General features: G+C 40.8%; 1 protein-coding gene across 1 annotated transcript in view; it reads left to right on the forward strand.

Annotated features, from left to right (window-relative positions):
• The window catches only part of SMARCD3 (SWI/SNF related BAF chromatin remodeling complex subunit D3), a 66,360-nt gene that overhangs the window by 26,872 nt on the left and 15,132 nt on the right, over positions 1-24,356 (forward strand). The window contains exons 4-8 of the mRNA XM_086466512.1: positions 5,068-5,190; positions 17,264-17,386; positions 19,149-19,244; positions 19,740-19,841; positions 22,809-22,970. Of these exons, the coding sequence (XP_086322638.1) occupies positions 5,068-5,190; positions 17,264-17,386; positions 19,149-19,244; positions 19,740-19,841; positions 22,809-22,970 (606 nt within the window). The remainder of the gene's footprint in view (positions 1-5,067; positions 5,191-17,263; positions 17,387-19,148; positions 19,245-19,739; positions 19,842-22,808; positions 22,971-24,356) is intronic.

The raw sequence follows: 24,356 nt of genomic DNA on the forward strand, positions 1-24,356 counted from the left end.
GAAGGGACACATTAGATCAGTTTTGACATAATGTGTATTTTCTCTATAGCCTTGGAGACCGAAGCAGAGTGTCTTGGTGTACTTGTGAGAGTTTAGTCTAGGTTTAAATGTCCATGACTCTGTTTTATAACTGGGAAATGTTCATGACATCCTGCTTAAAACATTGTAGGGAAATCAGAGTAAATCTCTCTAAATCTTGCTTGTATCTTTTAGCTTATCTGTCTAGTTCCACGTTTCTTCTCTGCTTTAAATCAAAATACAACTTGACTCTTTGGCTTTCTTCCTATAAGTCTGTGACTATAAACAGATAAATATTTTCTCTCATGAAACTCTTTTTCCTTATTAATATTTATTTGATAATGAGATAGCCAGAATAAAAATAATATTGTAAATAAATTTACAAATGTACCATTCCCCAACACAATTGCATTGTTAAGGTGATGATGGGTATCATGGAGTTGGGGCTGAGTGAGGGATAGGACTGGGAGTTAATGGGATGTCAAAGTAAAAAGAGGGGGAAAAAGTTTTGAATTACAACACCATTTTTGGGGGGTTGGGAAGTGAAGACAGGGGATTCCATCTCTTGTGCTAAGGATTGCTGGATTAGATTACTCTCTGCAGCAGATGCAGAGAAGGAGGGGAGAATGCACTTCTGTTGTTTAAACAATATTTTTCTTATGTTCTCCTCTCTGCTTGACAGCCACCAAGTTCGGTTAGGATTCACTCACAGCCCTTCGTTTTCTTGGTGACAGGCAAACAGCAAAATATATTCGGAGCTAGGAGATCTCTCTTCTCCTTTGGAAGGTTTTCCTGCTCTTTAGATGAGGATCTTTCTGTTCCCTGCCTGGGCTTCTCTTGATCTCTCTGTTAAGTTTTACAGTTTTTGAGGAGATTCTTGTGCCTTTACCTGAGTGAAGACATCTGAGCACTTTGATGCTTTGTAGAGCCACGTGCAGCTTTGTAAGAATTAAATCTTGTTCAACAAGCCTGCCTTTTTCTGAGGAGATCACAGGATTCTATGATAACAGAGATTGTATGGATACTATTGGATTTCTTCGAGTCATTTGATCTGTTATCAATGACATCTCATCAAAAATCTTACAGTATAAGCAAGCTTACTGGTTACCTTAAATTAAAAAGTCCCTCACTGTAGATTTGGAGACATATCAGTGAGTGGGTCATTTCTAGTGGGGCCAGAAAGGTCAGTTCTTGGCCCAGTGCAGTGTAGCGTGCTTTCTGCCTCCCCCCCCCCCCCCCCATCCAGTGTCATGCATATGTGAAATGTGATGGTAAAATTTATGGGTGAGACTAATTGAACAGTAAATAAACACAGGGAGAAGGACAGTTATTGCTACGAAGTATTATCTGAGTTGCCCAATAAAGTGGTCATGACACAGCAAAATTAGGTTTTCTGCAAATAAGTGAAGTACATATCTAACCCAGGAATCTGGCACCATGAGAGCCTGTCTTGGAAAGCAGCAATCCAGACATGCTTGAAGCAGATGAAGTTGACAGAGCACAAGCAACAGTTTGTTCTTGGTTCTGCCTCTCTCACACTTTCTTATATAATAGTTGTTAAGAGCAGGAGGAGCTGGTGTGTGTGCTGTATGCTATAGGCCAGACAACTTCAGCCTGTTACTTTTGTATTGAATTCAGCAGAGGCACAGGCGTTACAGTAGTCCTGTTTCCATCTCCTACTAGCAGTGTTCCTCAAGGTTTCCTGTTTCATCAGAACAACCAGTCACCTCTTTCCTTAGCAATATTACTTCTGCTTCATAGACAGTGACTATCCGTTTCTCAAATCACCTAGTAGATAACCAAATTATCATACACTCAGAGCAGTTGTTTCCTGTATGTACTTGTTCTGAAGACTGGCACTTCTATTTCAGACCGTTGTTTAATGATAAGATAAACGTTGCTTTCAGCTGCAAATACAGAAGCAGAAATGTAATGGGCATGTATCTGATCTAGCATTAACTCCCTGTGACAATTCAAATATGTTACCAAGTTTTACTAGTTTGTACCAGTGGGCCTTACAAGTGGCTTAAAGTCCAAGTGGCTTAAAGTCGGCGTACATTCTACACCAGGTTCTCTAGCCATTTTGACAGACACCCGCAGCTGTGCATAATTTAATAAAAATCTATTCTTACTAATTTTAAAAATTTTGAAACATTTGAATTTTCACAACTGGAAAAAAAGAACCCCAGCCTCTAGAAAGACACTATCTTACTAATGTTAATAATAATCTATTCCAGTTATCCATATAATTCTAAAATAAGTTTTAATATACATATTTCAGAACCTCAGATGATGAGATGCTGCTGCTAGGTGCTTTTTGTAGTTCCTTGAAATAGATAAAGGCCAGAATGGAGAATTCAGCTCTTGGAATACTCTTTACACATTTATAGTTAGAACTTTTGTAGAAGAAGAGAGGAGACTTGCATGCAGCTATGAACTTTTCAGTTAGGACAAACCATGCAGGAAGAAGGAATTAGGCAGGTTGCACAGATCCTTATCACATAAACACCAAGATAACCGAGGCTCGGTTACCTATGAAGAAAACTGAACAAATAATTATGTACTACTGGCTGGAGTGTAGGAGTACCTTGAAGCGTAAGAGTACCTTTATGTTTTTGAGCAAAGATGTACCAGAAACAAAGAAAATTCTTCATTGTGATGTGATACTGCTGGGACTCCCCTTTAATTTTCCTCTCACTCTTGAGGAGAAATTGGGAAAGAGTATGAAATCAGAACATTATCATGCCTCCAAAAGATTATTCAGATAGTAGGGTGAGAAAGCAAAAGACTGTAAAAGCAGTCAAAACTGGTCTGAGTGGACCTTTGATCTAGCCCAGTACAATTCTTCTCCCAAATACTCTCCCAACCTGCAACCATTTGCAGTTCAAGGCATTATATGAAGTATTATCTTTGTTGGCTGACTTTAAAGTGTTTATGATTTCTTAACATCCTATAATGTATAACGTCCATTTTGGCTGTAAGAATGGAATAGGAAATACCCTTTCACTTTCATGTGGTAAGAGATGTAAAAATGTAGAATAGAAATATTTATTGAAAATTACTGCTGTTTCTACAAACAGTAGAAATTTCGTTAGATCCTGTGTCCAGTACCCTGTGAACCATCTGGAAAGGTTGTATCACAGCTGTAGTATATGCTTTATCTTGAGGGCTGTGTAGGCCAGCTCCATGCTTCATCATGTGCCTCAGAGTTCATGAGCTGACTGTGCTGGAATTTGGAGTTAAAAGACTAAAACTGTGTTCTGGGTCCAGAATTTTTAATTGACTGCGGTACAGCATGATTAATTTCCTCTGTGTAAGGAACTGAGGAATCTTTTCTTCTGCGTGGGACAGGATAAAAGCATTGGGGTATTTTGTTGGGTCCAAAGACTTGTATTCAGTGTGGGGAGGAAGTATTGCTGAGCTGTCTATTCTGCAAGCTGTCTGGCAACTCCTTGATGTTTCCAGGGCAGTGCTTGCTTTTCGTGCTTTGCTCTTAAAAATGTTCATGTTCTTCTATTATTCTGCTGATACTAAGACTTTGTGAAAGAATAAAAATACAGTGGTTCAGCTAAAGCGGAACGTTTTTTGGCTCCATGATTTCTGCTTCTCCACAGTGTCAGTCCTGCTGTAAATAGAGCAGGTGTTCTAGCATCTCAAAACAAAACACCAAATAAATAAGGTTGAAAGAGACATTTATTTGATAGTCTTGATCTGTCTAAATACAGAAGGGAGGAATTGTTCCTCTTCAGGCTGGAAAAGAAAAATACTAAGAAAGAGGTGACAAAAATCTGTAAAATGTATGAGCAGTATGGAGAAGGTGCATAGGGAATGCCTGCCCCCTGCTGCTTCAGCTATGCAATATGGCATCAAATGAAGCTAACAGGTGGCAGGTTCAAAATGAGCGAAAGGAGGTACTTCTTCACACACTGCCTTGATGAGATTCTGGAACGCCATGCCTCAGGCTGTTGTAGGTTCCAAAGGGCAACAACTTTCAAATGCTGTCAGTCACAATACTAGGATTGTGTGTGTGACAACTGTCAGGATGACCTCGTGCACTTATGTCCTTGCAGAACATAGTGAAGAGGTGTATGCCTGGTGTCTCTCACGTAGGTGTTTGTGTCTTACGGGAAATTAAAATTGTAGATTTCTGATTCTAAAGCAAAGCAGTAAAGCTTTTCATTCCTATACAACAGAAGTATTCTAACAGTTAAGTATTTTAGTTATGTAGATGAAAGCTAGAATTAATATTGTAGAAATAGACAAGGCAGTCCAGTAGATTTATTATAATTACTTACAGTTCCTTGCTTTTATTGTGTGCCTGCATGAGTTACTCCCAAATAGGAACTGACTTTTTCATATAAGGGTATACTTGCCCATTTCTAAGCTCGGATCGTTAAGTCTTCCTCCTAAGCTACTTCTTATCCCCTCCTCTGCTAACTTCCCTGGAAAAGGGAAAATAAAAAGGGGATTTGTTAATAGAACTAATGTAGTTTAGCTAACGTATTAAAATCCCAATAAAAGTTGTAAGTTGTTCATGTTGAAACTTTGATGTGAAGGTCAGTTTCACTTCAGCCAAGAAGATGTTTTGACAAGGGTTGACTTCATAAATGTCAGTTTTTACTTACTATGGGTAACACTTGTTTTTAAAAAATCAGCATGAACATGTGCCCTTTATTTTTAGTCTAGAGAGAGACAATGCTTTTTTAGATTAAACAGGACAGATTTACCGTATTTTGCATTGCTGAGAGCAGTGGCTCCTAGGCTGCTTGTAGCTAAGCCTCAGTTGAAAAAAAAGCAGCCATGATTTAGGCCTTGTGGGTGCAGCTGGGGTCTTCCAGAGTTCATTAGCTTTAGTTCTGTGCTCCAGCTTTTCAGTCATAAGCTCGTACCATGCCATTGAGACCTGCCCCAATAACTGGGAACTACTATCTTCGGGATAACTGCTTCTGAGCACATCTGTCTAAGGGCTGGGAAGGTGTCAGTATTACTGCCCTGGAACATAGTAGCTTCTTGCTTCCAGTGCTTGGATATTCCTTGCTTCCTTCTCAGATCCGGGAGCTGGTTCCTGAGTCCCAGGCCTACATGGATCTGTTGGCCTTTGAACGCAAACTAGACCAGACCATTATGCGGAAGCGTGTGGATATTCAGGAGGCGCTGAAGAGGCCAATGAAGGTATGTAATGAACAATTTGTAGATTGAGTTGGGGGGAGGGGGGCGGGGAATAATCCTTGTATTAAATGGTGGAATGATCTTTCCAGTAAAAGTCCTGTTAACAGAGATATTTTGAAACAGGTCAGACAAAGCTCTTAAGATAAGCAGCTGAAGAGCAGCATGCATGGAAAAGTGGTGGAGAAAATTCTGTGGATATTACCAGCTCTAGCTTCTGAAAGCCTTTAATAAGGGGAATGATAGCTTCTGCATAAACAGACACTGGTTTTGGAACTTTGTATTAGAATGGTTAAAAAGAAGGAAATAAGACATTAGAGGGGTGTGCTGAAGAGATGTATTAAATTTCATATTAGAAGTCGGTCAAAAGCTGAACTTGTAGAATAACAGAACATATAATGGGAAGAATTACTTACAGAAAAATTGTTAAAGATCCTGCGAAAGTGTACACATTTACATAGTCTGTAAAAGGATGATTCATGTTAGAAAAGAATGGATGACATTTTCTGCAATTTCTATTAGGTCGAGTCCAGCACTTCACTGTTCATAACATCCTACTGCAATGGTCTTTTCTTAAGTTTTCTGAGTCTATTCATGGAAGGGTTTAGGTTAGGTTTAGGTTAAGTTCTTGTGACTGTGTTGAATGCTTGTACTCATTCATATAGTAAAGCCTGTAGTCTGAAGTATTTTGTAGCTGTGAGTCTACTGTGAAGTAAAGCTGTCATTCTCATCTGTGCCACAGTAATGGGTATCAGCCCAACTATGATTAAGATTCTATTCTGTTTATCACTGCACAGGTATCTGATAAGATGTTGAAGGCTTTTTACCTGTGATGGTTTTCCAGTTGATATATATGAAATAGAAAAAAAAATGCAAAAAATTAAGTTCCGTTAACATACCTATGTTATAGATAGGAAACCAAAGTGTGGATGGTTTAAATCACAAGTTTGTATCAAAAAGTGTTTTATATAGTACATTGGACTCTCAGAAGGAATAATTTGTCTTAGCTTTTTAATGTGGGTAGAACACCATTATTTTAAACCAGATAGGAACTTGGCCGTGTTTAAAAGTAATTGAAGACTTAGACTCCCATTCATAAATCTGCAGGAAGATGTTTATTCTGTGGCAAACTCTTTAACTAGGGAACTGACCAGTACCTGAGGTTCCAGCTCTAAGCTGTACTATGGAGATATTCAGGGCCCGTAATAGGGAAGAGTATAGGAGGCACAACACTGTAGACAGAAAATTCTCTTTCTGTCTGGGGCTCAGCAAACACACTTTAAATGTCAATTACTTAGCTAGTTAACATTTAAAGAATGATCAAACAGATGTTTTTTAAGTTCATGTCCAGACTTAGCATGTAGCAGCTGTGAAATTCAAGACCTGTCGAAATAGAGCTAAGCCTAGATAAATTTGGGTTGTTCTGATATTAAGTATTTTCATTTTATTATAGCCGGAGCATTGGTAACAACAATAAAAGTTATCTCTGCCTTTCCATCTCCTATCAAAGCTGCTGTAATTTTGAAATATTTGCCTTAAAATAGTCGTTCCCAAACTGGGATTGTAATCCTGGGAAAAATTTGTCTGAGGTATGTGATAATATGTAGAGAATATGCAGGACTGCTCAGAATTATCAGTTGTAATTGCAGTTATCATACTGGTCACAGTGACTGAATTGTAGCTAGAAACACAGGTTTGTGGTCTAGTGTTGCTCAGGCTGTTTTCTGTCTGAAGAATAGTTATTCTGGAGAAATTTTAGAGGGAAATGTTTCAAACAGTTTTGATTGAGGACAGTGCATAAAATATGCTGGGCCTATTGATCCTACTTGGATCTTCTGTCAACAGTTGCACTGTTGAAACGGATGACAGCTGTGGGATTGCTCAGAAAGCAAGGAGACCTTGGGGTTGTGAGATTGGTTGAAGGGGGAGTAAATGGCCCTCACCACCTGCCAGCTCACTTTACCACTGTCAGCAACCCCCCTCAGCTGCCAGCTTTTCCAGTGTAGATCCTGCCTTGTCTTTTTTCTGCCTGTTGGGTACTAGCGTGTTCTCTCCTCTTCTTCTGTCAGTCTTATGTTCTTGGACTGCATCTATCACAAGAGTCTCAGAATTCCTCGTCCGCAGAGCAGCATTTGCTGCATGCCATTTCTCGCAAGAATAATTGCACTGACTTTGTGGAAGACTCACCCTCTCACATGCCCAGCATTCCAGAAAGGACTTTTTAGGAGGGAGTCAGGCAGACAGGGCTGTTTGACTGCAGTGTGGCTAGAGGTGTAGATGTAGCAAGCTCCATGGCCTGAAGGGAACAGAAACCGTATAGCTCAACTCCAGACAAGTAGATGTTACTAAAGAAGAATGCGTTACTGAAAATCTGGACAGCTAGGGCCATGGTAGACTTTGGGAGTGGGATTTATTTGATTAAGTATGGACATCTACATTGTATTTATTTAAATGCAAGCTAGTCACTCCGGGCTTCCTTTATATTTGAGAGATTTGGTCAGTGTAGGCAGTGGAGTTCAGTGCACAGTTCTCATACAGATGTAGATATTTAAAATTTTGCTTATAGATAAATCGTGCCCTAAAATGCGCCTATTTCTTTCCATTGTCTAAGCCTGAGATAACTAGTCAGTTGTGGACGTAAACATAATTCTAAGACTGAGGAGATTTTCATCCCAAGGCTTGAATCAGGGGTCACCTGGATGAAAGAAGGGCATCTAGTGACGCATCGCACAAGCAAGAGTCCTACTCCAAGCCCTGGTGCCACAGACGGTAGTTTAGTCTCACCCAAACCAGTTATCCAGGGACTGTCACTCTTCCACAGTGAACTGGTGTGGGATATTGAGTTTACCAGACCTATGTGTAGTTGCAGTTCCTGAAACTAAACAATCTACTCCCAGGCTCTCCATTTTTAGGTTAAAAAAGAGTATAGCATCTGAGTACAGTCGCAATGTCTTTCTCCCTGGTTTTGTAAATTGAGATTCTTTTGCCACTTTCAGGTTTTCAGATGACTGAGGAATTGCTATCGGATTGTTGGCAGAAGGGAATTTGCATTTTTTCTGAAACACTAGGGTTTCTGCCTCGTCCTCTGCCCTCTCAGGCGAGACTGGGTTTTTTTTTGCTCAGCATGCGTTGTGTCCGCAGCACCTCATACCTGAGGTCTGCAGTTCTGTCATTCTAAGAGAGTCTCATCTTTTCTGTGCATTGAGTTCTAAACCTCGAGCATCTGAGGGAAGTTCTTAGGGGCAGAAGAGCAAGTAATTTGTGGAGATTTTTTTGTCATAGTCTGAACCCTATGTCATTGAGCTTCTGGAATCAAACCTGCACTTGCTTTAATCAACAAATACAGTAGGTTTCATTTACCTCAACTTGAGCGAAGAATTTTATTCATTCTTTATGGGATTTTATGGAGAAAGAGGTGGTGATTACGAAAGAAAATTTAAGGTAACCGAGAGCAGTGCAGCTCTATCACTTTTTAGCTGTTGTAGATTCTCCTCTGCACTTTGACATCTGCAGCACATGGGCAGCATACTTCCTTTTCTGTAGTTGTCATGTTGGTCTTGGTGCTGGCTGGGATTAATTGGAGGAATTTCTGCTATAAAATATATGCCATTTGATTTGAAACATAATTAAAGGTGAGGTTTGTTATTTTGATAATAACAATCTTATACTTAATAAGATGTGACTGAGAGAAAAAAATCTTAGGATAGGTCAGTAACTAGAATTCCCTGTAGCAACAGAAAAGTTCTAGTGTTGCTGCAGAACACCCTAGTGACATCTTATCTGATTGTTCAATCTGGAATACAGTATCATCAATGCTCAAAATGAACAGTTCAAACTGAATGATCATGGGAAAAAAGAGCTTCTGGAACAACCTAGGGAAAGGAATATTGACCTTATGAATGTCACTTGGCTTTTGTATGTGAACACAAAAAAAATTTGGAGCGACTGGGAGTGTCTGCCTTTTTGGTAGAGGGGAAGAGAAGTATCGACATTTGGGCTGAAGGACAATGCTGGCACAAGAACAAATGGGGAAAAGGTGAATAAATGTTAGGCTTGAAATTAGAAAGAAGTTGTAATTGTCAGTGAAGCAAAATTCCTCCAACTCAAGGAGGGAAAAAAAAGATTTCATTTTTGAAATTGCACCTTCATGGGTTCTGAAAAGCATTACGTGATACAGACCTGTGACCTGGACTTACTGTTGCTGCCAGCTCAGTGACCCTGGGACCCACTAATGTACGCCATCAAGCACTACGGTGGTTTTGATAAGGTATTTTAAAGGTCTTCAGGGGAAATGTCTGCACGAGCCATTTAAAGTAGAAATATGTTGAAGGCAAAACAGAATGTATGGCAATTTCAATTTAAACAAAAACAATTTATTGAGGGATTTTTTAATTAGGAATTTTCTCATCTTTAATAATCAACCATAGAATTTATAAAATAATAAAAAAAAAAGCCAAATAGCAGCTTACACTTTCCCTAGTGAGAGGAGATCAGTCCAGCAGCAGATACATTCTCCGATTAGTGTGTGGTTATACATTGGGAGAGTTGGGTCATGGCTTGTGATTGTCTTACCATCCTTAGTCTTAACATGTATATTGATCTGCAGTCACCCACCCTTTGAGAGTCACCTCAGAGTCAGTGGGCTTTAGACAAGGCAATCTCCTTTTGCACACCCCTGGCCTTGGCCCTAGGAAGTCCCAGGTTGTCTTCTGGGGGTTCTTACGCGTATTGTTATTGAGAAGACTGAGTTGCCAGTGGGACCACACCAACATGTTACTGCATTACGGGTTGGCTCATTGCCTGGATAGTTACTCACTGTCAGAGACTGTGCCCGCAGCCTTACCATACTGCACTGCTTTTAACTAGTTAGGACTGAACCAAGCCACTGGGCAAAAGCTTCCTCAGCCTTTACCCAACAACCAAAGTGTATGTGCATTCTTAACCCATCACAAACTAGCTTAAGTATTTGATGAGAACATGATTAAATCTTGCATAATCACCTTCCCTCTCCCACATGCAGCAGCAACAGGAATTATGAGGCTGGTGTGGATCAGTGTCCATACTAATAGTGACCAGTAACAGGATCACAGATTGGTTGAGGTTGGAAGGGACTTCTGGAGGTCATCTTGTCCAACCTCCCTGCTTGAGCAGGGCCACCTAGAGCTGGTTGCCCATGACCATGTCCAGATGGTGTTTGAACATCCCCAAGGTAGGAGACTCCACAACCTCTCTGGGTAATGTGTTGCAGTGCTAAATACTTTATAGTAAGGTGCCAGAAACTCTTCCAACTGCAGGTGACAGTTCCACCTAAATTCCAGTAATCAAAGATCAGTTTATATGAAGACACAGAAAGGTCTGACATCTTTTAAAATTCTCATATATTGATATGACGGGATATTCCTGGGATACGTACGTAATATAGCCAATCCAGCCCCTTCCCTGTTTTATGTTTGTTTGTTTTAAACAGCTTTTGGCTTTGGTCCGACAGCTGGTAGTTCAGAAATAGACCAATGGAGACTAATTAATGTTCATGTTTATGACCACTAGAGCAAGATATCAGAGATATAATAGATTTTTCATTATTTCAAGTCTTTAAGTCAACACTGGATGTCCTGTAAAAAGAGCTGCTTTGTTTCATGAATGATTAGAGCCTGTATTGCACAGGAAATTGAACTGGACAATGCAGTCTCTTGTGGCCTAAAACCGTGGAAGTTCTACATCTGTGTTCCATGACAATGAATTCTACAGGTTAACTGGTTCATTATGCTTTGTATAGCATACATGACAAACTTCCATTGATCAGGTTTGAATTTATGATCTTGTGGCATCATTTTATGTGTTCTGCTTTTTGCATTGTGAGATATGGAAGACGCAAACACCTAATCTCCTTCTTTAGATCAGCCCATATTTTAAATATGTCGTTCAGGTTTGTTAATGTTCTCAGTCCTCCCAATCACTGTAGAGAGAATTTTTCAGTGCACCTGGCTATTCTTACCGCCTGTCAGTGTACACATACTATACACTCTTCCTGAGAGAGTATAGTATACAACTGCCAAATAAGCTGCTATAACTGATTTTATAGGCTATTGTGCATAGTAGTCTCCATTTTATTCCTCTATAACATTTGTTTGACTTTTTTTGACATTTGCTGTTGTTTTTGTTATTGAAGTCTTCATAGAACTGCCTACAAGTGTATTTCATGTGTTGGTGCATTTTTGAACTCAGTAAATATTGGGTAATTCCTTTTAGTATTCATCATACTTGCATAATCTACCAAGTCACTGATTTTCGTGCTTTAGATTGGCCATTTTTAAGTTCTTGTCTATCTTTTGTTGTCGTGAGTTGCCTAACTAATTTTGTTTCTTCTACAAATTTTGACATTTCTATTTGCTGCTACTCTGGGTGAGCGATACCTCTGTATTCAAATTCTGATATGGACACTCTCTTTCATTTGATTCTTCTATAATGGTCAGACTTGAACACTTGTTAACAGTGGTCATTGTTCTTTTTGTCTCCTGATTTCTACTTTCCATGCTGCTTTATCTTCCACTGTTCCTTTTGCTTCCTAAAAAGTTTTTGTGAGACCGTGAAATAGTTACTATATATGAAAAGACAGAAACACCGATTTTAATCTTTCCTGTGCTTTATGCATGAGGTTTTTATGCTGTGTGGAGGTACATAGAAATCCATCCTTAAGATTTACATAAAGAGCTCTTAACACGATAGTATTTATAGGATCAGCAGCCAGATTTACTTGATTCAGTCAGCAATAGGCAATCTGCTGATAACTTAGTTAATTTGTTCGAAAACCCAAACACAACTTCCCTGGACGTGTCCTGGAGGTATTGTGTCCTGTCTGAGAGTTCACTGAAGGAAACTTTTAACTTCAGCAGCTGATAGAGATTTGTCTTGGGGATGTTGCACAGACCATGACATCTTCAGATGCTTAGTTTCTGATTTGACTTTTTAGTGATTTAGTGCTAATAGAAACAAACAAAAAAAATGTTGCACTATAAATCAGAGGTAGTTTTCTGAAGGATTTGATGAATTTCCAGCATTTCACCCATTTACTTCAACTTAAAGCTGTATTGATTTGTGTGAAGATGACATTGAAGAACTGAGAGAAAAAGCTGTAGTTCTGCTGTTCCAGCATACCTGTCAGACTCCTGTTTAGATCCATTTCATTCCACATGAGCTCTCCCACCATTTGTGCTGCTGTCGTAGCTGAGACCTTTGCAGTAGTTCATCGCTGATGTGACTAGTCTTCTGTAACATATGCTTTTTCCCTTTTCTTAAGGAGAAGTTGTGAGTGAAATAGAGTGATTTTTGGGGAACGCTTTTCTTTTTAATGTGACTGCTATTTCAGGTTCATTTTGCTTGAAGACAAGTCAAAGATGCATGTTAAAGATGTGTATCTTACACTTAGAGAATAAGCAGATTAAGCGTTTATTGATTTTTGGACAAGAGATTATTTGATTTACAGCGCTGATCAAGTCTCCGTGAAGTTCCCCTCATTAAGCTTTGTCTTTGTGGGTGATAAAGTTTCAGTGTGTCTGAAGGGATGAAATGTGGTGCTTTCTTCTTGCCCTAGAGCTGTAAGTTTTCTCTTTAGTTTTTGCTCCAATCTACTGAGAATCCTACCACTAAAAAAGGCCACAGATTCTGGTTGGTTGCTTTTCTGTTCTCTGAGAAGCCACCATACAGAGAGAGAATAGATTTTAGATCTGTGCTATAATGAGCATTGCTAAGAAATATGCATAATTTGTTGAAGGGCAATGGCTTCTTGCTCAAGTACATTGCACTGCTGTATTTAAGCTGGACATCCTTGTGATAGCAGTATGGCTGTGAGTGTTGAAGTTGTTACTCACTGGGTGGATCCCTTTGGGAGGGATTCAGACAATACTCTTGGATCTCTGTCAGGATCTTGCTTCATCAGATGAGATGGTAGTGTCGCATAGCCAACAGGAGAAAAGTCGTGGTAGAGGAGGAGCCTGCTGGTCTGAAGAAAATATTCATTTGTAAGGCTATGGTTCTGATGTTTTGCCAGAGATTCCTGAGTGTATTTTTGTTAAATGCCACTGCTCCGAGTATGTATTACCACTGTTGGTGATAAGTATATGTAGGGCAAGTTCAAGCGCCATTGTCTAGTTCCTGGAACTGAAAGATAAGATAGTCAGCCTCCCAGAATGTCCTGAGCAGAGCTTTTCCCAGGTAGCTTTTATGAGGAGCCAGTGGTGCTGGCAACACTAGGCATGTGTGAGGAAGAGGTGGTAGTGGGAGTTCTGGGAAGGACAGAAAGAAGGAAAAAATGGACCAGCAACTCGTAAGTGAACAAACAGGAGGTGAACATGTTGATAGCAGCTTCAGAAAGGTAGTTGTGGAGGCTTGAATTTTCTGATTTAGTACAGTGCTGTACAGAGGAGGATATGTTTGGCTGTTCAAGGAGTGCTCATGGCCAAATGCCTTTTTCACAGTTTTTTTAGACTGCTTCCCAGAACATCTTTGGCAGATCTGGCTGCACTCTGTAGGTCAGATCTAGGGTTACTGGTTATGACAATCGTGATGGCTGACACCTGTTTGCAGTTGACCGTGTAGGTTCCTTTTAAAGAGTGGTGGCTCAGCTGTAGAAAGGAAGGCTAGTGTTTGACATGTCCTAAGGTGCACTTGGCCTGGTAGAGCCCTCAGAAGGAAGGGGAGATAGTGCCAGCTGGAGTGCAGGGTAGGGCCGTCAGTAAGGCAAGTAGGATGAGGGACTGCCTCATTGAGTAAGAAGCCAGAAGAAAAAGCAAGAATTTGGACTTCCTGAGAGAAGGCAATAGTACAAACACAGTTGGATCTTAAGGAATAAAAAGAGAGGATTCTCTGTGTCTCCCCAGAAATGACCCTACAGAGTTTTCTGCAACCCTGGAAATCACAGAATTGCTGGAATAAGAGCAAGCCTGAAGAAATGAACCATTTTCAAGGACATGTGAGCAGAGAAAATTTGGTTTACAAAACTTTTTTTTTTTAAATTATTTATTTCATTTTACTTGGCAAATGTGAGTTTTCCTTCTTTATGTTCCCTTATCCTGCTTTGTGTTCTAATGAAGATTTTTATTAGATTTGAAACCCATTTGATGTTGGGGTCCTCTTGTAGCTGTGCAGTTATGCTATTTGACTGATTTCCTGATGAGTCAGAAGCAAGGATCTTTCTGTGGTTGCATTTGGGAGATAATCACTGCCTTATTAGTGTTGCAAATTTGCAGTACCTTTTGGTGCAAAATCTGAAGACAACCCACAGGGTGCAGGTTGCACACTTTACTTGTTGGATAGAAGGTCTTTGCTTAGCAGAGAATAAAGGCTCAACATTCCACAGTACTTACAAGTTATCAGTAGTATCTGTAATATGTTGGAGTTGAAGGCTAAATGCATTTCGGTCTAAAATCAAGATAGATAGAAATAGGACAAAAGATAACTTTAGAGATAGCCATTGCTTAGGATTTTTGTTCATAATTATTCTAAGTTCCTTTCTGATGACAGTATGGAAGAAGAGGGCTAATTTAGAGGGGTTACAGTGAGGAAACGATTAAATTTGAGAAATCGAATTAATTGTGGAGAAGAAAATACTAAATTGAAAAGAGAGATGTGGGAGAAACAAATGATATGCAGACTCTGATTTTGGCAGAGGAGGGAGAGTATAGGGAACCCATCAGGAGACCGGTTCTGAAATATAAGCTGCATCTGGCTTGTGCATGACTTGAAAGAAAAGTGATAAGAGGTTAGCAAAGGGAAACACTGGGAATTATGAAAGAGACGTATTTTGTATTTCACAGTGGAGTTAGGCATTGTTACTAACTTGGTTCTAGGTGTACTGTACAAGGCAGCTAGAGCCTGGAAGCTAGAAGACAGGAAGACGTCTAAAATACCTAGATTTGAATAAGGCTGTTATTGCAGAGGATGATCTTAGTGATGAAATGTCAGACTTCAGAGGAAACAGACACAGTTCCTATCTGGATATGGGGAGATATGGGAGAGAAGGAGTTTCCAGGGTAAAAGGGAGAACAGAGATAATGTCCTTGGAAATCAAAAGAAGAGGAAATGGAATCGGTGATATAAACCTGAAATATCAGTGGAGTATCTAGGAGGAACTATTAAGAAAAAACCTGCTTATGTATATAGATAACAGTTTTGCAAATAATCCAGGTGGGGATAAGATTTAGAAACAGTGCATAAAATGTGCAAGTTAATTTGAGGAGTTGTGATTTAGAAATGTGAAGTCCTTCACAAGTCCTCCACACCAAATAAAGATTCTGGGGCATTAAAGAAAAAAATTATATAATGAAGGAGCGCTGTAGCACTTTCCTGTAGGAAAGGATGGAGAAAGAATATGGATTTCCAGGAATGTTTTTCTACCTATCTGCCTGTTCTTATGTGTGTCACCCTGTCATTTTGTGGCTTCTTGGCACTTTTGGAAATCCTGTTCCTGATAGAGCATACCATTGGCACTCCATTTCCATCAAACCATTCTGCCACTGTCTTCTCTAGATTTGGCAAAATGTAGTCATTGTCTTGTTCCTCAACAGCCATACACTTCTGCCTCCCACATTTCTCAATGCCATTTAGATTTTTGATTTCCTGACCTGATGTATGTAACTTCCTTCTCTCCTATATATGTGTGTGAGTGTGAAAGCTTTACAAGACTACTCCTTTCTTAAGTTGTATGAAGGTTGTTTTGACTTCATTGACCTGACAACCATAGCCTTTTTGTCATTATATTATAAAGAGATATTTGAGATTAGAGTCCCAAAGAAATTTTTTGTGATACATTTTCTGGAATCCATGCATCAGACTTAATGGCCAGGTTTTCCACACGGTGCACGGGAGAGATCACTGAGAAATAATATAGCCATAAGCCAGTACAGTGATTGGGAAACCTTACATAGCTTGTAAAAATGACAACAGGTAGGCATGACTGTATCTCTCACAGGCTTGAGCACCTGGATTAGGGATGAAGCACGGTGCTTTCATCCGCTCACATCTCATATCAAGTTGGAGCTGCAACATGTTTGATTAGGGTGAAAGGCAGTTAAGGAGGAAGGTTAGGCAGCAGGGATGTGTAGGTGTGTGTATATGTGTGTGTGTCTGTATGAAGACATGTATTACCAGGCTCTGCATGATGGTAGAATGAAGATGGGCAGAGATGTGCCTGGCATGTAATTTGCAGCATTGGCTGTATTTGTGACTGCCATTTACAAATCTGCAGTGATGGAACTATGGAAGACATTTATGTAGCAAGAGGTTTGCAGCTGAGTCTTAGCAATCTAGCTAGGATCTAAACAGGAAGGGCATCATATCATGCTTTTGTTCCTATGATTTCTCAAATGTCTAATCCAGAAGTACAGGATGTATAGCCTCATGGGCTTGGCCCTGCAACCTCCTGGCTTTCTCCACTCACAGTGAATCTTAGCATGTTTGTATAGCAAATAGTTTTTGAAGTTTCAGATTCAGCTCTTCAGTGTGTTTTCTTAGAACAGAATAATTTCATAGAATCATTTTGGTTGGAAAAGACCTTTAAGGTCATCAGGTCCAACCGTTATCCTAAGAATACCAAGTCCACTAAACCATGTCCCTAAGCACCACATCTATACGTCTTTTGAACACCTCCAGGGATGGTGACTCCACCACCTCCCTGGGCAGCCTGTTCCAATGTCTAACCACTCTTTCAGTAAAGAAATTTTTCCTAATATCCAATCTAAATCTCCCCTGGCTCAACTTGAGGCCATTACCTCTTGTCCTGTCATTAGTTACTTGGGAGAAGAGACCAACACCAGCCTGACTACATCTTCCTTTTAGGTAGTTGTAGTGAGCAATAAGGTCTCCTCTCAGCCTCCTCTTCACTAGGCTAAACGATCCCAGTTCCCTCAGGCGATCCTCAGAAGACATATACGTTACCAGATCTTAAATTCTAGTATAACCTGATACAACTGTACTAAACGTGCAGATTCTGTACTAAATGTATAACTATCACCTTTCCTGTGGCTTCCTCAGGTCTTGGACTTAAACTGGATGTGTACTTTTCTTTTCTCTATTCATATAACAGCAAAAGCGGAAACTGAGACTTTACATCTCCAACACATTTAATCCTGCAAAATCTGACGCTGATGACTCTGATGGCAGCATTGCTTCATGGGAGCTGCGAGTGGAGGGGAAGCTCCTGGATGACGTATGACTTACCTGTGCTTCACTGGGGCTGGCAAGGATCTAGAGATTGTCCTGTGGGGTGGTGGACTTTACTGGGGACATCAGCTCAGACAAGACATCTCTGAATGGCAGCATTGGCTTGTGGCTGCTGGGGAGGTGCCACGTCCAGCGGGCCTGAGGGATAAGGCCGTAATGGGAATTTTTTGGGAGGGGTGGGGATGGCAGCAGGAAATGGGGCAGACTTAAGGACAGGACAGGTGTAGGAGGAGGTGGAGAGAGCAGGGCTGAGATGATTCCCTTAAAAGATATGTCAGGGTTCAGGTCACGAGAGGTGTAGGCATTGCATCTTGTGAAGAGTAGGAGAACAAGGAAAAGCAAGGTTATATTCCTAGGGAGGACAAAAGGATGTATGGATGGTCAGAGCAAGGGTGGATGGAATGTTTTGTCATTCTGAAGCCCTCAGAAACCTCAATGATGGGTTTAGATTTCCTCAGGGAAGGCTGGACTTTTCTAATACAACTGGCACCTATTTGAATAGACTTCACAAGCTAAGTATTTGATAGGGTAGACAGATGGAGAACATGCATGTATGGAGAGAGCAAGGCTTTCAAGACACATCTATCTGTCTGGAGATAACTGTACATGAATCAGAATCATTATCTTGCTGGAAATTGAAGTTAGACAAATTCAGTTTTTAACAAAGAAAGATTCTTTATTGGAACAAAATAGCTTCTCAATTACTGGCAAATTCTAAATCAAAGGAGGATGTATTTCTAAAAGATAATCTGCATTAAATAAGAAGAAATTCATTGAAATACTATGGACTGTATTCTGTGGAAGGTCAGATTATGTGATTATAGACCTCTCAGTTTTTAATTTAGACAGTATGAACTGTGTAGTAAACAGCAAATAGTGATAATTAAGTGGAAAGGCAAAATGTAAAAGAAAATACTTTTACTTAGTGCATGATTAAGCTGTAGAATTTACTGTCATTTGATAAATCAGACCAATAAATTAGCATTCCTTAGAAAAACCAAGCTGTTAAAATAAAAGGTGTACAGTGGCCTTAGAATAGTTTGGATCGGAAGGGACCTTCAAGGATCATCCAGTCCAACCCCCCTGCCATGGGCAGGGACACCTTCCACTAGAGCAGGTTGCTCAAAGCCCCATCCAAGCTGGCCTTGAACGCTTCCAGGGATGGGGCATCCACAATGTCTCTGGACAACCTGTTCCAGTGCCTCACCACCCTCATTGTAAAAAAAGTCTTCCTTATATCTAATCTAAACCTACCCTCTTTCAGTTTAAAAGCATTGCCCCTTGTCCTGTCACTGCAGGCACTGGTAAAAAGTCTCTCTCCATCTTTCTTATAAGACTCCTTTAAGTACCAAAAGGCTGCTGGAGGGTCTCCCTGGAGCCATGCCTTCTCCAGGCAGAGCAACCCCAACTCTCTCAGCCTGTCCTCACAGTAGAGGTGTTCCAGCCCTCGGATCAATTTCATGGCTTCCTCTGGACCCTTTCTCGCAGGGGCTATGTTCACGTTACAAGCCAGTCCTTTCTAATTGCATTAAGACAGACAGGAAAATCTTCCCTGAAGTGTGCACTGTTCCACCGCTGTTGAGATTTTTTTGCATCTTACCCTGCATTGTCAGAGGGAAAACTCAATTAGATTGATCACGCTTGTGGTCTATATGGGAATTAAAGTTCAAGAGAAAGAGAAAGCCTGAGAAGGAAGCACAGTACACAATATGCAGCCTTAAACATTTCTGTTTCTCCTGAATGTACAGCTCAGCAAACAGAAACGGAAGTTTTCGTCTTTTTTTAAGAGTTTGGTTATTGAACTGGACAAAGATCTTTATGGACCTGACAACCATCTTGTGGAGGTAGGAAAGCTGTGCGCCCTTTGCGTACAAACCTGATACTAGCACGGATAAACAGCTATGTGCCCATTATCTACTTTGTTTGTTACCTCATTGAGGTATTTTTAAAGTTTTCAAAATTACATTCTTTTTAAGAATGTTTGCCAACAGAATCTATGTAGTCTACAGACATAGATGTGGTACTGATAAAGAGCACATCTTAGAACAGAATGTATGAAATGATGAAAGAAATTGCATGCATTTTTCCTAACAAGTTAAGCATGCTAACAGCAGAACAGATTGTGCACTAAAGCTGAATTGTAAGGGCAGAGCAAGAAATTGTTTGGGTGGGGTTGTTGTGTTTGTTGGTTTGGGTTTTTTTAAAAAAATTTTGAAATTGCAAGATCTTCAGAAGGCTTGCACTTGTCTTATTCTTGCATAGCATACTGTGCAAGGTGCACCTCCATGGACATCAGTGAAAAAAAGACCGACCATCTTACTTGTTTTTTCCTTTGGCAGTGGCACAGAACTCCCACAACCCAGGAAACAGATGGCTTCCAGGTGAAAAGACCTGGTGATGTCAGTGTGCGGTGCACATTACTCCTCATGTTGGACTACCAGGTCAGTGCACTGCTTTTGGCATGGAAAATGCAACGTTTGGACATTGGGACATAGTGCATCAGAGCAAATTCATCCTGTCATATACATCAAAAAACAATGTGCTTGGACTCAGAGTGTCACATAGTCTATAGAATGATACCAAACTGACAGGTCATTTAAAACTTCAAGGGGACACGTGAAGTAAGTTTCTGCTATAGTCTAGCAAAATACTCTTCTTGGCACTACAATAATTAGTATTTTTATTGCCCACCTGGAGAAAGAATATTCATTTCATCCTTAGGCTTCTTAGAGAATAATCAGATAAGTTGCACGTGAGTTATGTGTGTGGTACAGAAACAAGGGAGCGGTTTTGCTAGTGGTAGCTGAACTAGCTGTGGCAGCCTTTTTTTCAGAGCAGACTACACTGCTTTCCTGGTTTGTTAAGTTTTGGTTACATTGTCACTGTAACCTGGCATAAGACAACATTGCCCTGCAAGGGTTAGACTTGCCATTACTCTTAGGCCTTGTTAGGCATTCCTGCTTCCTTTCTTTTGTCAGTGTTTATTCTATTGTAGTAGTATTTGTGGGCCGAGCACAAAGAAGTCAGGGAACTGATCCATTTGAAAGCTAAAACTTACTTCCAAATCGGTTCCCTGATCTCAGTCACAGGAAACAAAAAAAAAATTAGGCAAAATTAGGTTATTCTGCCATGGGATAAAATATAAAAGGTTTCTGGGCATGGTTTCTAACTGTTTTAAGGCTAAGCTTTTTTAAGGCTAAGCTGTTCCAAAAAACCACTTTCATTTCAGTTGTTGGTGTGGACTGCTGCAGTCCCCATTCTCTCGTCACAAATGGTGGAGTTTATGGAGTTGAGGAGCCCACTGACTGAAACTGTCCCTGAAAGAAATGTTGCTGCCTTAAGGAAATTCATAGTAATACACTGCTGAGAGGAGAACCGATGTCCCTTTTCAATGGCAGTTCAGTCTCAGATCCATTTTGATTGTATAACTTTAAGAACTCATTCTGTGCCATTCTCTTTCCCCTCCATGCAAATAGCATCTATCCAAGATAAAGACACTCCATTTTATGTTTTTCTCCAGAGAGAAAAAATTGTTAATTTTAGGGAGTATATGAGCTAACTGAAATGCTGATATAGCAGTGAGAATCTTTATTGTTAAGACAATATAATGATGCTTCTTATGCTCACCATTATTATAAATTTATGCTTGAAAATAGGTTTTCTCTTATCCTTGAGTCTCTTGATTTTTTTATAAAGCTAGCTTTGGGTGACCTGGCGCCCAACAGAGTAATCTTTGCCTAATATCGTGGCAAATACTAAACTTGAGTACGGGTACGCACTTCAAGAGGCACCAAATTCCAAAGCATCCAGGGAACGTATATTGCTATTGATGCAGAACAAGGTAGTTGAAGAGTGTGGTGGTTTCGTGTCTGGCGGGGTTTTGGTAGCGGGGGGCGGGGCTACAGAGGCAGCTCCTGTAAAGAGGCTTCATGCTCCCCCGGCTCCAATTTCTGACCCGCCTCTGGCCAAGGCCAGGCCAATTGGCGCCTCTGCGAATAACTATTTAAGAGTGAAAGAACCTGTTCGGTGAGTTCTTTGTTCGTGGTTCTTTGTTGGTGAGTGGGGGAGAGGAGGGGGATGTGAGAGAAACAGCCCTGCGGACAGCCGGGTCAGTGAGGAAGGAGAGGGGAGCTGTGTCGGAGCAAAGATCCCCCTGTGGCCTGCGGTGGGGTGGTGGGCTGAGCCCCTGCGGCCCGTGGAGTCCAGCGGCGGCCCAGAGGTTGGCCTGCAGCCCGCGGAGGGCCCCTGGCTGGAGCAGGGACCGGGCCCGAAGCAGCCGTGGCTCCGAGGCAGCCCGCACTGGTGCAGCCCGTCGCTGGGAGGGCGGCAGCCCTGGGAGGGACCCGCGCTGGGGCGGTTCATGAGGAGCTGATGGAGGACTGTCTGCCGTGAGAGGGACCGCGCGGTGGGGCAGGGGAGGGCTGCGAGGGCTCCGTTCCCGGAGGAGGAAGGAGCAGCAGAGACACCTTGTGCCGGTCGGGCTGTGACCCCCATTTCCTGCCCCTGCGCTGCTGGGGGAAAGAGGGAGCAGAGCTGAGCGCGGGAAGACCGGAGGGGTGGGCGGGGGAAGGTGTGATGTATTTAAGATCCGGTTGTATTTCTCATTATCCTTGATGGTTGTTGTTGGTTGTTCATTAAATGTATGTTGTTCTGCCCAAGTTGAGTCTGTCATCTGCCCGTGACCATAACTGGTGAGTGAGCCTTCCCTGTGTCTTTTGTCTCGACCCTCGGGCCTTCTGGTTGTATTTTTATTTTCTCCTTCCCATCCCTCAGGAGACGGGTAGGCGTGAGCGAGCGGCTGCGGGGGTGGGGCTTTGTTGCCGGCTGGGTGGGCACAAATAATGACAAAGGGTTGTATCACAGAGGTCAGGAGAAGAAATATGTTCTGTTGACTAGTTGTGGTTTGGTGAATGTCCTGGTATGCAGCAGAATGGTGTGAACATGCCTGAAAAAACAGAGTTCCAAGGTACTTTGTTGATGTGAGGCAGCTGAGCAAGTTATTAGCAACAGTAGAAGCATCATCCTGACTTCCTTCTCTCTATCTGTGGCTAACCTTAGTAGTTCAGAGGAAAGACCATTCTTTTCCTTCTCCCACTCCCTGAAGTCAAATTACACATCAATATTGAAAAGGAAAATTCTTTCCTGAGTCTGCGTGCGAGTTCTTATTATCTGGAGCATGTTGGCATAGCACATGTAGTTTCCCTCTTTCTTTTCAAACCCTGGACATCGTTCTTCCAGAGCACTGACAGTGGTGCACATCTGAGCAACTTGTATTTTTGTAACCTCTGCCATTGAATGGGGTGCTTCTCTTGAGGAATGGAGTCCCCTGAGAATTAAATCTGAAACTTCATACCTGTGTATGTGACTGCTTTTCTCTCTATTGCCACCTCCATCTCTTTCTGTTACAGCCTCCACAGTTTAAACTGGACCCGCGATTAGCTCGTTTGCTGGGGATACACACACAGACCCGATCAGCCATCATCCAGGCTCTCTGGCAGTACATCAAAACAAATAAGCTGCAAGACTCCCATGATAAGGAATACATTAACTGCGACAAGTACTTTCAGCAGGTAACTCCTTTTTTGGACAGAGTAGCTCTTTAGGGGCAAACTACAATTTCCCTCCACAAATTTTGGATGGATGAAAATTACTAATTTTTATCTTCCCTTAATGATACGCAGTACCTTCAATACTGAATGGCTTTCAGCAGTCACTCAACTAATATAATAAGCACCCTCCGCCCATGCCAGTGTTGTAAAAAAGAAACATCTGGTGGTTCAACACTCCCACATAAGTTGTGGCCTTTCCAGGAAGGAGGACGTTCTGTAGTTGTTCCACTGTATTGATTTACTGGTGTTTTTTTTCCCCAATATTGTACATATTCTTTGAAATAATCTGCTGATTCTGATTGCCAAATCATATGTAGGCCTGTTTTCTTTCCTCCTTTCCCTTCTCTTCTCTTGTTTAAGAAGGGCAGAAGACATGGAAGATATGATTAGAAAATCTATTTTTTCCTAGGACTCCTTCAGATCGTAAAATACCCTCAATGATCTGCATGATGTTTTGAAAGTAGCACATTAAGACTTTTTGCCTTTCACAATGACCTCTAGAATAAACCAAGATGGCCACTTAAAAGCATCTTCACCTTTTCTGTAAATATGCTTATATTTATTTTGTAAAGGTAATGTTATCTGAGCTATCGGTATTTTAATTGGCTTTGTTTTTCTGTGGCTTCAGGCTTACCAAATTTATTTTGAAAGTAACTGAAGGGCAGGGTTTATGACATACTACTGTTTAGGGAAAGTACTGGCAGTTACAAGAAATGAATAATGTTTTAGTGAGCATTAAAAGTAAACGTTGCAATGAAAGTTGTGTCCTAGTTTTCTTTTTAAGCTTTTATTTTCTGTTATTAATTTTCCCTTCAATGGTTTAAAGTGACCAATGCTTGAAATAAACTTAAAGGCAGCACTGGGTTTTTCCACATTTGAAAATACAAAATGTAACAAAAGTAATCATGAGATTCATGGGTATTTTTAGGAATACAGAACCAAAGTGATCTGGATTATATAGTCACTCTCTTGTTGAATTTTTGGTTGGTTTGGTTTTCTTAATTGCAGCATGCAGTGTTTTTCATATATAGTGAATATTCCATCTTAAAACCATGTAAGAATTTTTGGCAAAAATTACAAAGCTGTTCGCTCTGTTGCTTAGATGATTTGATTTCCATTCTCTATTTATCTGTAGCCAGTTTAGACTCAATTTTGTTTGTGCCAGCCCAAAGAGGAAATGGAAAAGGGGAGGTGAAAAACATTTGAAAAATCATGAGCAGAATGGAAATGATGAACAGAGATTAATTATTGTTTATTTTGATAAATAATTAGAGGCCAACAACTGAAACTGGCAGGTAGCAAATTAAAAACAAACAAAAATAATTGAGCATAGTTAAACTTCAGAAC

The sequence above is a fragment of the Leptosomus discolor genome, chromosome 6 (genome assembly GCF_034619465.1).
Source record: "Leptosomus discolor isolate bLepDis1 chromosome 6, bLepDis1.hap2, whole genome shotgun sequence".
Lineage (NCBI taxonomy): Eukaryota > Metazoa > Chordata > Aves > Leptosomiformes > Leptosomidae > Leptosomus > Leptosomus discolor.